This window comes from Pelecanus crispus, chromosome 8 (assembly GCF_030463565.1).
Source record: "Pelecanus crispus isolate bPelCri1 chromosome 8, bPelCri1.pri, whole genome shotgun sequence".
NCBI classification, from domain to species: domain Eukaryota; kingdom Metazoa; phylum Chordata; class Aves; order Pelecaniformes; family Pelecanidae; genus Pelecanus; species Pelecanus crispus.
Genome location: NC_134650.1, coordinates 2,711,705 through 2,724,531, shown reverse-complemented (window position 1 = coordinate 2,724,531; position 12,827 = coordinate 2,711,705). Strand labels below are relative to the sequence as shown.

Sequence of the window (12,827 nt, the reverse complement as noted above, 5' to 3'; positions counted from 1 at the left end):
ACACAGATTTTAACAGAAGGGCAGTATTTTCAATAAGTATTTTCTTACTTTGGGCGCAGCCTATCCAAGTCATTACTCTTTGGAAACTGCAAGAGTAATGCTCATTAACTGGTTTGGGAAGCACCAGTGGTCTATGGAAATTCCTAGGAAGATTTTTAATGGACAGCACTCTCTGAGGATTGGTGTTTTATTAGTGACCATCATAACCAGCGATAGATTTTCAAGGAGTCCTAGACAGTAACACTGCTGACAAAACAAGCAGACAGAAATCAATATGTAAGATAAAATATGACCGAACATGCATTTGGCAATTCTCCCCCTGCTTACCAAAGCAAAGGGAAGCACAGAATCATAGAATCGTTGATGTTGGAAAAGACCTTTAAGGTCATCCACTCCAACCATTGACCTACACTACCAAGTCCACCACTAAACCAGCTAAGGGCAGAGTCATAATTCATTTCATGTTTCCTGGCTTGCTGGCTGGATTATTTTTTAATGAAAGTAAAAACTGGGAATCATTAAGGCTGGAAAGGCCCTCTAAGATCATCAGTCCAACCATCAACCCAACACCCCCATGCCCACTAAACCGTGTCCCAAAGTGCCACCTCTGCCCGTTTTTTGAACGCTTCCAGGGATGGGGACTCCCCCACCTCTCTGGGCAGCCTGTTCCAATGCTTGACCACCCTTTCCGTGAAGAAATTTTTCCTCAACTTTTTCTGGAAGTGCCCCAGGGCAGCCGTCTCGGGAGACCAGGACGAGCCGGTGCTGGACACCCGGTGGTCGTTCCCAGCTCCACCGGTGAAGCGGCGTTTAGCCAGGGAAGCCAACACCTCTGACATCATCAGTCAGCAGAGCTGCTTAACTGCTACGTCATTCTCAGCCTCCTCCCCCACCCCCAAAGACCAGCCTGACAGTAATTTTCCTTTCCAGAAAGCCGGGGGCTCCAGCCACATGCATTCCCCTCTCTCCTCCGCCTGTCGGTGCTGGGCGCTGCGGTCGCTCGCACCCACGCACCCGGCCTGAGCGCCGGTGCAACGCGGCCGGCTCTGTTTAGGTGCAGGCAACAACAAACCTGAAGTCGCCTGCTCAGGAAGTGAACGCGCTGCAGGTGCCGCTTCTTTTTGATCACAGAAGCGAGAAAAAACACACTTAAAATGGCAGGAGTCCAACCGAGCTGCAAAGAAGCGACGGCGCACGCGGGCTTCTACAGAGGTCCCGTCGCGCCCAGGCAGCCTGGCTCACGGAGGCTCCGGCACACGCTGCTGCTCTCGGGCACGCACGACCTGCGAGTTGGGATCCGACCTAGGCCACGCAAAATTTAAGATGGAGATTAGAACAGAGAAAATCCTCGTGTTGTAAAAACAGTGTCAGGAAGAAGGAACTGGCGTTATCTCTTTGCATCGCACAACACCTCCAGAAAGCTATCAACAACACTAATTTCTGTACCCTGAGTACGCAGCAAGACTCATGGATTTCAGCAAGACCCAAATCTCCTTCCGATTCATAGAATCATAGAATCATGGAATCATGGAATCATATAGGTTGGAAAAGCCCTTTAAGATCATCCAGTCCAACCATTAACCCACACTACCAAGTCCACACTAAACCAATCAAGGGTAGACCAGACTGAACCATGTCCCCAAGTGCCACCTCTGCCCGTTTTTTGAACGCTTCCAGGGATGGGGACTCCCCCACCTCTCTGGGCAGCCTGTTCCAATGCTTGAACACCCTTTCCGTAAAGAAATTTTTCCTAATTTCCAACCTAAACCTCCCCTGGCGCAGCTTGAGCCCATTTCACCAGTCAGTAAAGCTAAAATTCTGTCAAGTAGTTTTTTAAAAGTGTCAAAAAGAGGAAGTGTGGACGTAAACACATTAAAAAGCAACGAGCTGCAAACAGAATCATCCTCCAGCTCAAGAACAATTGATTTTAGCCGCTCACAGATCAGCCGCAGCCTCGCTAAATTTAACCGCTATTCCAAATAAACAGATGCCAGCCAATGCTGCGTCCAAGTTTAAGAAAAGGCAGCGGGAGGCATGCTGTACGCCGGCCTTAGCTCTTTTAGATCAATAAAAGGTACCATTTCAGCAAATTTACCTGGTAGTTAAAAATAGATTATAAAAGACCCATAGTGTTTTATAGCATTTAAAAGGAAAAGGATTAGTGATGGTAAAGAACCTAATGGGTTTGATCCAGTATATTGAAATGTGACTTAAATTCCTAAATTGTGAGATATCCTACGCTAACTCCAGCCTCTGACAGGATTACATTAAGTAATGATCAAAGAACAAGAAACTTGCCACTCAAGCAGTCTTCAGTGACAGACTTCTCTGAAGATAAATGCCTCTACAAGGCTCCAGGAAAATTTTTACATGATGCAAGTATTAAGATACTGTCCGTAAAACTTAATATTATAATAAATCTTTTAAGCCTCCTCATCCTCTTACAGGAAGTTTTTTTTTAAAAAAACTTCAAGTAAATTTGCATCTCTGAGAAAGGGGATTACTACTTAAAGTTTGGTGCCGATTTCTTTATTTTGTTCTGTGATGAACTAACAATTGAGAAAATACAAAATGTTGTCACAGCTCCATGGAAATACGCATCATCTCATACAGGCACGACTTTTAGGAATACAAATATTCTTCATTTAAAAAAAAAAAATCACAGAGAGAACTGTCAAAAATGTATGTAGGGAATAAATTAGTAAAAAAAATCTTATTCAAATGGAAAAGGATTTGAGCTTACAGGTTTGATGGTCATGTAGACATTTGCATCAAATTGTCAAACCCATTTGGTTTTCATCACTGCAAGAAATGTAAGTGCAAAACTTACTATCTAAGCTTTTATTTTTTAATTGTGAAGATAAATACTTGAACTGTTTATTTTCCAACTGCGTGATCCAAGATGAAAACAGCAATTTAACTTTTATAAAGCACCAGAACTACCATTAAACGTTTTTTTACTACATCTGTTCAGTCTAGTTTTGTAAGCGCCTGCTGTATGGTCACAAAAGTCTGGGACATAGTCAGGCAAAGATAACCACAATTACTTTTTTTCTTTTGTAATTAAAAAAAAATACACAGTTGCATGACCTGTTGGGCTGAGAGCTAGACTACGACCTAGAAATGACCGAGTATTTATCTCAGGCGTGGCAATGCCCTGCTGCATGACCCTGGCTCCTGTCCGGATTCTTAGCTACGCTCCAGACAGCAATATGCACAGAGCACGTATCTCCGACAAGATACGCGATCGTACTAAGCAGTAAGATCTGCAGCAAGAGCAGGCGTAATTAATACCAATGGTGCATTTCTAATCCATGAAGTTTGAGCAAGCGCTTTCTCCGTATGACTCCAGCCTCACCTCCCCACCCCCGCCCCAGTCAGGATGCCACTGCGGGGCTGACATGCAAGATGCAGAGGCTTATTAAGTGACAAAAATGAAAGAGGCAGCAGAGGCCAGAGATGCCCAGGGATAAAGAGGTCCCAGGTAACTACGGGGATGCTCAGACCTGCCCAGGTAGGCGCCTGGGCTGCCACGGTGGCCTTTGCCTTGCACGTGACCCTCCACGACAGAGCCACCTCATCCGGCACTTCGTGGGCAGCAGTGCTACTTTGCATCCTGAAATAAACACTTGAGAAGTGTTTCGCCAAATACACGTTTATCCTCAGGATCTTGCTGGCTAGCTATGCTGTAGAAGGGAAAAACCCAGTGCCAGCAGAACCTCGAGACAGCTGCTGGGCACCCCTGCAAGTGGAAGCCCAACCTCAGTCTGTTCACCTACCTAACGAGAGCGAGTCTTGCATGTGTATTGAGAGAACAAATTCACATCATGACGCACTTGGAGGGTATAAACAGAAATATAAGCCTGTTCGAGAAGGAAGAACACTGTCAGCATATGTTCACTGTATTTTACTGGAAGAAGCGGGGGGAACCCAACTTTAAATACTTATTCTGCAGGAGACCGGTGCTCTTGTGAAGCAATACTGCTCTATGAATCACAAAAATGTAGTAAAGGATTCTAAATGGTAACTCCTTCACCAAGGAAAGCAACCAGATGATCCACTTTTAACATTAGTTCATTGGGGGGGGCGGAATTTAAGATACCCACAATATCATGAATGTCAACTATCCTGAAGATAGGCAGTTGAATTAGGTACTAGGGCTCTTTTACTTAAGTAGGAAGCATAAGAGAAAGGAAGAGCTTCGGAGATGGTAACAATCATTTAAACTATTACTTCAAGTATCTGCATACAAATCTTCAGTTCACGGCCAATCACAGGGATTTCTACAGAATGAGTTCCAGCAATAAGCAGCAGGGAGCTCCACGTGAGGAGGAGATGCAAGCTCATGTCACAACCTAATGGGTAACGTTTTATAAAAACAAAGATTAACCTTACTCATAAATACTAATCATAGTAATATTTAATGCACAGAGATTTACATTTCAAGGAGTTAATGGAGACTGCACAGATAATTCCCCTTAAAAGCAAACACAAGAAATCTTCCATTTACTCATGAAAGGAACAATTCTGAGCAACGCTGAATTCCAACACCTATAGGACCTAAGTTTTCTTTAGAAAGCAGAAAACTACCTGTGTCAGAGATCAGGCGTTTAAAAACAAACAGTGTCAGGCTGTGTACTCTCTCACCGTACCACCGGAGCCTGCCCGAAGTGCGTGCAGCCTGGCTGGGAGGCACGGAGCCCCCTGAGCAAGCAGGGCTCACAAAAGGTCCGTCAGGCCACGTTCAGCATCTGTCAAAGAACATTTAGCAACAGGCTGGAGAGTGAAATACAACACCGCGTTTATTCATTAGCAGTACGCCAGAGAGGAAATTTGCCGGCGAGTTTGTAAACAGCTTTCCCACTTTGGCAGAAAGCGTTACTGCAAGTTCTTGTCAAATAAAAGTTTCATTCAAGAACCCTCCTCCTTACCCTGCCCATTCTCCCATGGGCTGGCATGAAGGGTTGCGTTACAAAGCCTGTTTTTCAAGACCATTGGGAACCAACGGCCATGTATGAGCAGACTCATAGAGGTAAGAGTTAAACCTAGACACAGAACAAACCGCACCTCAGAAAAAAATCATTATTTTACCAGTTTATACTGGAATATGGAAAAATACAGGCACCCAATTTTCATTTACTTGACAAACAGACAGCTGGTTATCATGTTTTGATTTCTCAGTCATCTGTTGAGTTACAAATTACTTTTTGCTACACCAAGTACTGCGAGTATGACACTTTCCAATTAGGAGCTTACAGTCTACAAAGCAAGGACTGGTATTGCAATTCAGGCTGCCGAAAACCCAACAGCTTGCAGATTTTCTATCGGAGAGGTGCTTGTTTACTCCTTGCCACTTAGCACTCACTCATCCAGGAAAACACCTAGCAGCGTTAACAAGACTCTTTTTATATATTCCTAATTAACTGACATAAAAGCAGATTTAGGAATGTGCTGTTGATTTATGAAGTTTATACCATTTCCCATCAAATGCTGATCAAAACATATATATTCCTAAATCTGAGGAAGCCACCAGGTTTGCAACAAAAAACTGTACGTGCAGAGACACGCGTGCACTCCGTGTGCTTGGTAAGAGAAAGAAATAAATCAACACGGAGAAAAACCCTAATGAAAACATCATTTGTTGACTAATCACAATCCAGCGAGCGTACCGCACTGACTCCTTGCATCAATAACTGCCATCTCCGCAATTGTTCAAGAAGCCACAGAACTTGGTCTTTCTTAGACCGAAGGCGCCGAGTCCCTCCTCACGCGCCCCTCCAGGCAAGCTGCACAGGTAGCACCAGCGTCAGCGGCTCCTGGGATTCTCTTCCTCTAATCATTGAGCTCTGAAAATTATTTTCCATGTGCTTACTCACTGTCACAAACACCAAAGAGAAAGAGACAGATTTTGTCATACACAGATTGGAATTTAATTCCTAATAAAGCCTTACGCACGACTGCCCAGAGCATGAGGGCCCAACATCTCATTTCGCCAATAACTAATTCAGATGACTTACTAATGATAAAATCCAACACATGTGACAGCTCTTGAAATGAGATGGCAGAGGATGTTAAACTTCAAGAAGCATATTCTCTTCCTGTCACAGCAACGAGAGCTTTTCTGCTTACGAGACAAATGCCAAAGTAACCTCTGCTCAGAGACATGCTAATTCTGTGGAGTCTAAAATGACCACCTGCGATCCAACAGCTACCAAATGCGAAAAAGCCAGCAGTTTATTCTCAGAGGAAATCTTTTAAGTTTTTATGTAACTGCACACATCAGATATTTTCAAGTATATCAACTAAGAGAGGCTTTGTATCTTTTGGGGAGATGAAAAGGAAGATGGAGAAAAAAAAAAGGGGGGGGGGGAGAAATCGAATTTGTTTTTTCCTGTTCATGAAGGCTACTTCAAGTTTGTGTACTTCAACATTAGTACTGTTTTTTAACCTCTGATTTTCAAAGCAAATCAAAGTCTCCAGAACAATTATTTTCAATGAAATAATTCATCTAGATCATATGTATATCCAAGCAGGAAGTCTGTAGGTGAAAAATAATGGTAAAGATAAACCTTCATAAAGCATTGTGGCCTTGAAACCACAGCTGTACGTGCCTCCATGCAGCGCAGATTACAGAGTCTGTGATGTTAAGACTAGCAAATGAGTTGCCGTTACTCTTTTTGATGCTTGAATTACTATACTATTTTTAAGCAAGTAAACATGACCAAGTACAACAGTAGCGTTAATACTGTATTGAACTGCATTCGTGATTGACTCAATCACAAACCGTAGCTGAAATTTATTAAGGGAAAAAAAAGAAAACCACCAATTCCTAAATCTTGCTAAAAGAACGCCAGGTAAAACCAACAAAAACCAAGAATGACCATTTCTCTGTCCAGCAAACACGTTAAGATTTATTTATAATGCTCAACTGAAAACCCCTAAAGCAAAAAAACCTCTTTTCTCACCAGCGCCTGAATCCTCACTTCCATCCATCATGCTCAAATCCAAAGCACTCGACTGCTCCCCGACAAGAAAAAAGTGTTCTCAGAAATGACAAACACGGACTATTTCATCTCACCAGCTTTTCGCACCACAACAAAATGCCAGGCTCCACGCAGACGGTGCGACGCCAAGGAGACCCGACGACGGAGAGCAGACTCACCGACAGGTAACTGCTGGAATCCACGTTGTCAGTGATGGTCTGACGCTCGCCCCTCTGGTTGATCTTCCGAAACCTCCGACGGGACTGCCTGAGCGGGACTTCTCTTTGCAAGATGTTTTCCTCATGGTCTTTGGAGTTCTCCACCTGAAACACACGTTCAGGCTCCTGGTTAAACATCCAGTTCTTCCATATCACTGAAAGCCGATGGAGCCGTATGAAGCTCATGAGGAAGGAGCAAACATAAGTTCAGAGCAGTTAAACTTTTCTCAAGAAAACAACTGCGGACGTTTCGGAGAACCACCGCTGCGTGTCTCAGAACTACGTTATTACAATGAGCCGGAGGCCAGAGCTTCCTTCCAGGAAACAGTTGGTGGTTTTTTTTTAAAAAAAAGGCACACGTATCCTCTAAACAATGTCACTCACCCACAGAAACCCTTTTGCACCCACACGTATCACAACATGAGTTACACTTGAAATGAGCAGTGTCTGCATCTTCAACACAGAAGTTACTATTTCTTTGAGTATTCACAATCTGGTAAAGGCACTGAATTATATCCCATTTTTACCGGTGTCATTTTTAAAAACGTAACTCGTTTCTAATACCAGTCACAGCTAAACAGCTTTAAATATTCCAGCTTTTTATAAATTGCTACTTCACCTATGTCATACTGACTTCTAATCACTTCCAGCAGATTATGAAGAAATAACCGGAACTCGATCCATATCTTGATGTTAAATACTGTTTGCAACTAAACATTAAAAATGATGTAAATTTATCTTGTTAGTGAAAGCCAACATGAAACCTTTTTATCTCACTAGTTACAATTCCTTTTTTCTATAAAAAACAGTCCCATCCTTTCCCATTTCCTTTTGATGTTTTGGAAAAATATCTCCTAGCAGGAAGCAGAACAGACATGCATGCAAATAGGCTGCAGCCAGGCAAGAAGCTCCTCTACAATACATTTACTGTATAGGAGTTTCTACTGTCCTCAATTATTTTTTTTTTCTTTTTTTTTTGGTCCAAATTCCACTCGAAAATCCTAAACATAAGACTTCAGTACTGGAACAGGAGAACCACCTCTACGTGGTCTTATGCAGCCCTCACTTCGCATACTTGGTAAATTATCTCAAAATTAAATTTCAAGAGGTATAAAGGAATGAAAACCAGAAACACTTAACAGGCATGAACAAGAAAGTAACCAAAACATCTAAGCCATCACAAAAGCAGGATCACCCCTACCTTCCACATCGCTTTTTCCAAACAGCTAAATCTACCTGAGGTCAGAGGAAGATGCAAGCAGCTGGAACTGCCTTGTGGGTTATTTTTAATTCCACAGAGAAAAATATACATTGACAACATAGGTCAAAGATACAATAGTCAAAAAGAAGACTGACCCTCACACCACAGTGTTAGCAAAAAAGAAAGCGGAAGAGCAGAGTTCCCCTAGCACGGGACAGCCCCACTTTTCACTAGAATTGTAGCACCCGCCTGCAAAGGCACAGGACACTGAGCGAAGGTATCCAGCAGCACCGTTGCTGTAAGCACGGTGCTATAAGGATGTAAAAAAAATACACGGCATGCAGGCAAACAAAAACATAAAACAACAACAAAAAGATCCTTTTAAACAGGCCACTCAGCATCATCAAAAAAAAAAAAAAATAGTAGTAAGACACTGGATATAGAAGCTCTTCTTCACCTAGCATAAAATAGAGTTCTATTAGCAATCGTGTTGCTCTCAAATTATGCAAAGGCTTCCAGAAGTAAGGAAGTTGAGTTTTGTACAGTCATGCTATTAAATAACTAAAATTGTGTTCATTTTTAATTTTCGTGCATGTGCTACAGTATATAAGCTTCTTCAATAAATGCATTACTTCCTTTTTTCTCTGTGTTCAATTTTATAGGATCATAGAAACTAAAGCAAGTGCTGAGCTTCTGCAATCTAACAGACTAACCTGGACGCCGAGGGCCCGCTGCCGTGGCCGGACGACGACTCTTCCAACACTGCCGACCCTTATTGCTAAGAAGTCCCAAACTGAAGAGGTTTTTTAAAGACTAAAGTAAAACAAACACTCACTGTAAAGCGAAATTATTTTTCTTCCACGATTCTCACTGAAAACTAAGAAATCCCTTTTCTTCCACAATTCTAACTAAGAAGTGAGCGTAAATCCATTATTTGTTAGCACAAAGGCAAACCAACCAACTGCTAGTAGAGCTCAGAAACTGAGACCACCCGCTTCCTTCGGTTAACGCCGCTGCTGCTGACAAAAACAAACCAGAAATCAGAAACCCAGGCAAGACCCCCGCTTCCAGTTCAGTACCACCAGCACAATCAGTATTCCGAGTCCACCTGGCCATTAAATGGCTTATGCTTACGATTTACAAGAACGTGTACAAATGGGTTTTGGTACGCTGCACGTTCCCAGGACGGGCAGGCCAGGGCTCCCTCGCACCGCTCAGCCCTGCTTTCACCTGGTGAAAACTAAAGCCTTCTCTTGGCAGAGAGCGTGTTCAGGCTCCTCACACCCCCCGAGCAGGATGAACGCTCCTGCGGAGGAATTCAGCATCGCCGCGGCGTGGGAGGACCAGGCTGGTCAGCGTGCCACCGGGCTACCGGGTCAGATGGAGCCTGCTGCCCCGCAGGCTTCTTCACATTATTTCATCTTCAGCGTGTTACAAGAAGCCCGGAACAGCGCATTAACTGCCTAGTTTCTAATCGAGGGTGTTGTTTCTATTAACCTCGAACACCGGCAGCAGCAGAACGCTGCCACGCAGCCAGCTTCACCCGCAGCACTTGCTGCCACGTAAAAACCGAGGAGGATGGTAGGACGCTCCTCAGCTTCACTCTGCAGCCCGTGCCAGCACGGGAATATTTTCCGCCTCCAAATATCACGCTGCACTTCTGAAATCGCACGCTTAGATCTGGAGAAGAGAATCAAAGCACCAAGGAACAACAGAAAGGAGACTTCAGTACACTGAGATACGCTGCAATGCTGGGCCATTTTCTGAAGTGATAAATGGACCCATTATTAATGCAATAGATTGCTCAGCCTCCAAAAATATGAGCTATGACGCCCATTCACACACTATCTGTAATCCTCATTAACTTAAGTTGACCACATTTTACGGCCTTTAAAATGGGTCAGTTCCCAGAGGATTCCCACTACAAAACTGATTTACATTCTAAAAAGAAAGGGGATGGAAATCTGTCAGCAGCAGAGAGGGATGGTGTTCTTTAACTACATTAAAGTAGCTAATCCTTTTGCTTGAAGATAAATATTCATTATGTGTTAAACCTCATTAGTACGTTGCAAATTAAAAAAAAAAAGTGAGTGAGAAAATAAAGGAATTAGGATCAATTAATAAGAATTAATCAGGGAAATGAAACTCCAGTACACCTTGTGGCAGTGCAGATCATTAGCAAGGAGCACGCCACCACACCGGTGCTTTTCTCTCGCCCCATTTGAAGTCCTACCTAGAAAAGCGACAGTTAATAAAACCTTTTAGCTACATTTACCTGTAAAACATCAACACAACAATAATGAAGAAACAACATTGCACTTTTAGTTCTCTGATTTTCATACAGAAAAACATCGTGCAGTTCCAGAAAAGGATTTAAGGTACTTTCAGGTATCTCTATATTCTCAGTGGGATTTAAAACAATTACAGAAAGTTCAAGAGGTTTAAAATACAGAGGACAGCTGTCCAGGTTGTCCATTTGTCTGCAAGAACAGCCGCCAGCATTTGACGTTGCCGACATGGCCAGCGCTGGCTTCTCCACAGACTGTGACAGCATGCTCCTCCGACAAAAACCTCGCCACAGTTTTAGCTACTCCAGCTACACACCTACAAAACTCTAGTTTCTTCAGAAAATATTTTAATAAGGTTGTTTTCTCTCTGGTGGCACACACTACTCTCTTGTTTGTATCTTCCTGGGGTTTTTTGTTTGGTTTTGTGTTTTTTGTTTTGTTTTTTTTTTTTTTTACAACAACAGTGATAAGGCCAAGCAAGGATGTTGGTATTGCCTAAGAATTTCATATTATCACATATTTTACCCGTGGAATATATTTCATGTAAGCTTGTAGATGCACTCGCAGCGAGCGAGTCACCGGCCAGCCCTGTCAGGAAAGTCGCACGCTTCCCATGCGCGTCTCAGACCGCTCCGGCTGCAAGCGGCAGCTGCGTCGCCGCCGATCGGGTTTTTGCAAGCAGCAGCACACCAGGTCTGGTAATGTCTGCAGCACCAGTTACAGACGCCGAGAGTTGCGCTAACTGGTTTGTTAGTGAAATTGGTCCAAACAGACCAAATCCTTCTCTCTTACGCCAACCTGAAAAGTCTACGTAAGCTAAGTGAGTGTTTGTCATTCTGTGCTACAAGATGCCAGGAGCGTTGCGGTGCCGGGCTCAGCTCACCCCAGGCAGGGGACGTAGGTGTAGTCAGCGCACCAAATCCTCGGCGGCAGCAGTTCGCAGGCAAAAATGCAAAGCAGCAGCGGCAAACCAGAGCGCCCGGGGCATTCAGGCGACGTGGCTGCACACATCGTCACCCAAGCAGTCCTGTGGCATCCCTCAAGGCATACATTTCTCCCCCAAAACTCCAGCTTTGAGAAGAGACTGGATAATTGGGAATACACAAATAGAACCATAGAACCATTTAGGTTGGAAAAGACCTTTAAGATCATCAAGTCCAACCATTAAGCTAACACTAGCGAGTATTTCACTCCAGAAGACTGAGACAGGCTTCTTGCACTCTTATCTGAGCTCACTTCACGGCATGGCAGACTGTAGCTTAAAACATCTGCTGCAGCAAAGAGCGTATTACCCATGCTATCAAACTTGGCCCATGACACTGCACAGAAAGAACGGCACGAAGGGCAGCAAGAGTGCTCGGTACAGGACATCTCTGACGTCCACAGCTGCTAGCGAACTGTGGAACCACATTTCTCAGTGAAGCTGAATATTCACGTACTCAATGAGTAAGAGACATCATCAAGTATTAGTTTCAATGTCACCGTGTATAGATAGATCAATCACAGTTTGGAGATCTAAGCCTGCTTAATGGACACATGGCTTCTCAGATCAAGAAACATTTTTGTTCCAGCTCCATCAGCAGCATCTCATAAGATCAAAGCTGAAAGAGGTCTTCCCCGAGTCCCCAGCCACACTACTACGGTGCAACGTTGGTCTGCACTACGGAAAAGCAATCCTAATATTCCAGCTGCTGACAGTATGGGTACATCAACCTGGGAAGGACTGAGTTACAACCTGTGAGTACACATGAACTTAGCAATACTAGTAAGTATTCCGAAGAAGCAGAAGGAAAGCTGGACATGGAAAAAGTCAGTGACAACTAAGCTGAAAACCTTATCCTTCAACCTTGGCTAAGCACTCTTATGTTCCTTCTCCTCTTACCTAAAAGTACGTTCACACCGTGTGGAACCGCCAGGGCTAGGAGTAAGAGGGCCTTTCCTACCAGACCCAGCACAGCTGGCATGGCCGGTAAAAAGCAATGAAATGGGGGTGGGATGTAAATAAAATATTCAAGATAGCAGTCTATCATTGCCTGACTCAGGAATGCTCAACTCAGCCATAACTGGTAGGCTTTTGAAACTCAAGTAAGCATAATTTTAGAAAGAATGACCTAATCATCATCATCATTTCCCCATC

The 12,827-nt window shown here is 43.6% G+C and overlaps 1 protein-coding gene across 4 annotated transcripts in view; it reads right to left on the bottom strand.

The window, feature by feature from the left end:
• The window catches only part of RAPGEF6 (Rap guanine nucleotide exchange factor 6), a 137,475-nt gene that overhangs the window by 81,494 nt on the left and 43,154 nt on the right, over nucleotides 1–12,827 (bottom strand). For all 4 annotated transcript variants that reach the window (XM_075715304.1, XM_075715301.1, XM_075715305.1 and 1 more), the window contains exon 6: nucleotides 7,163–7,306. In XM_075715304.1, coding sequence (XP_075571419.1) covers nucleotides 7,163–7,306 — 144 coding nt within the window. The remainder of the gene's footprint in view (nucleotides 1–7,162; nucleotides 7,307–12,827) is intronic.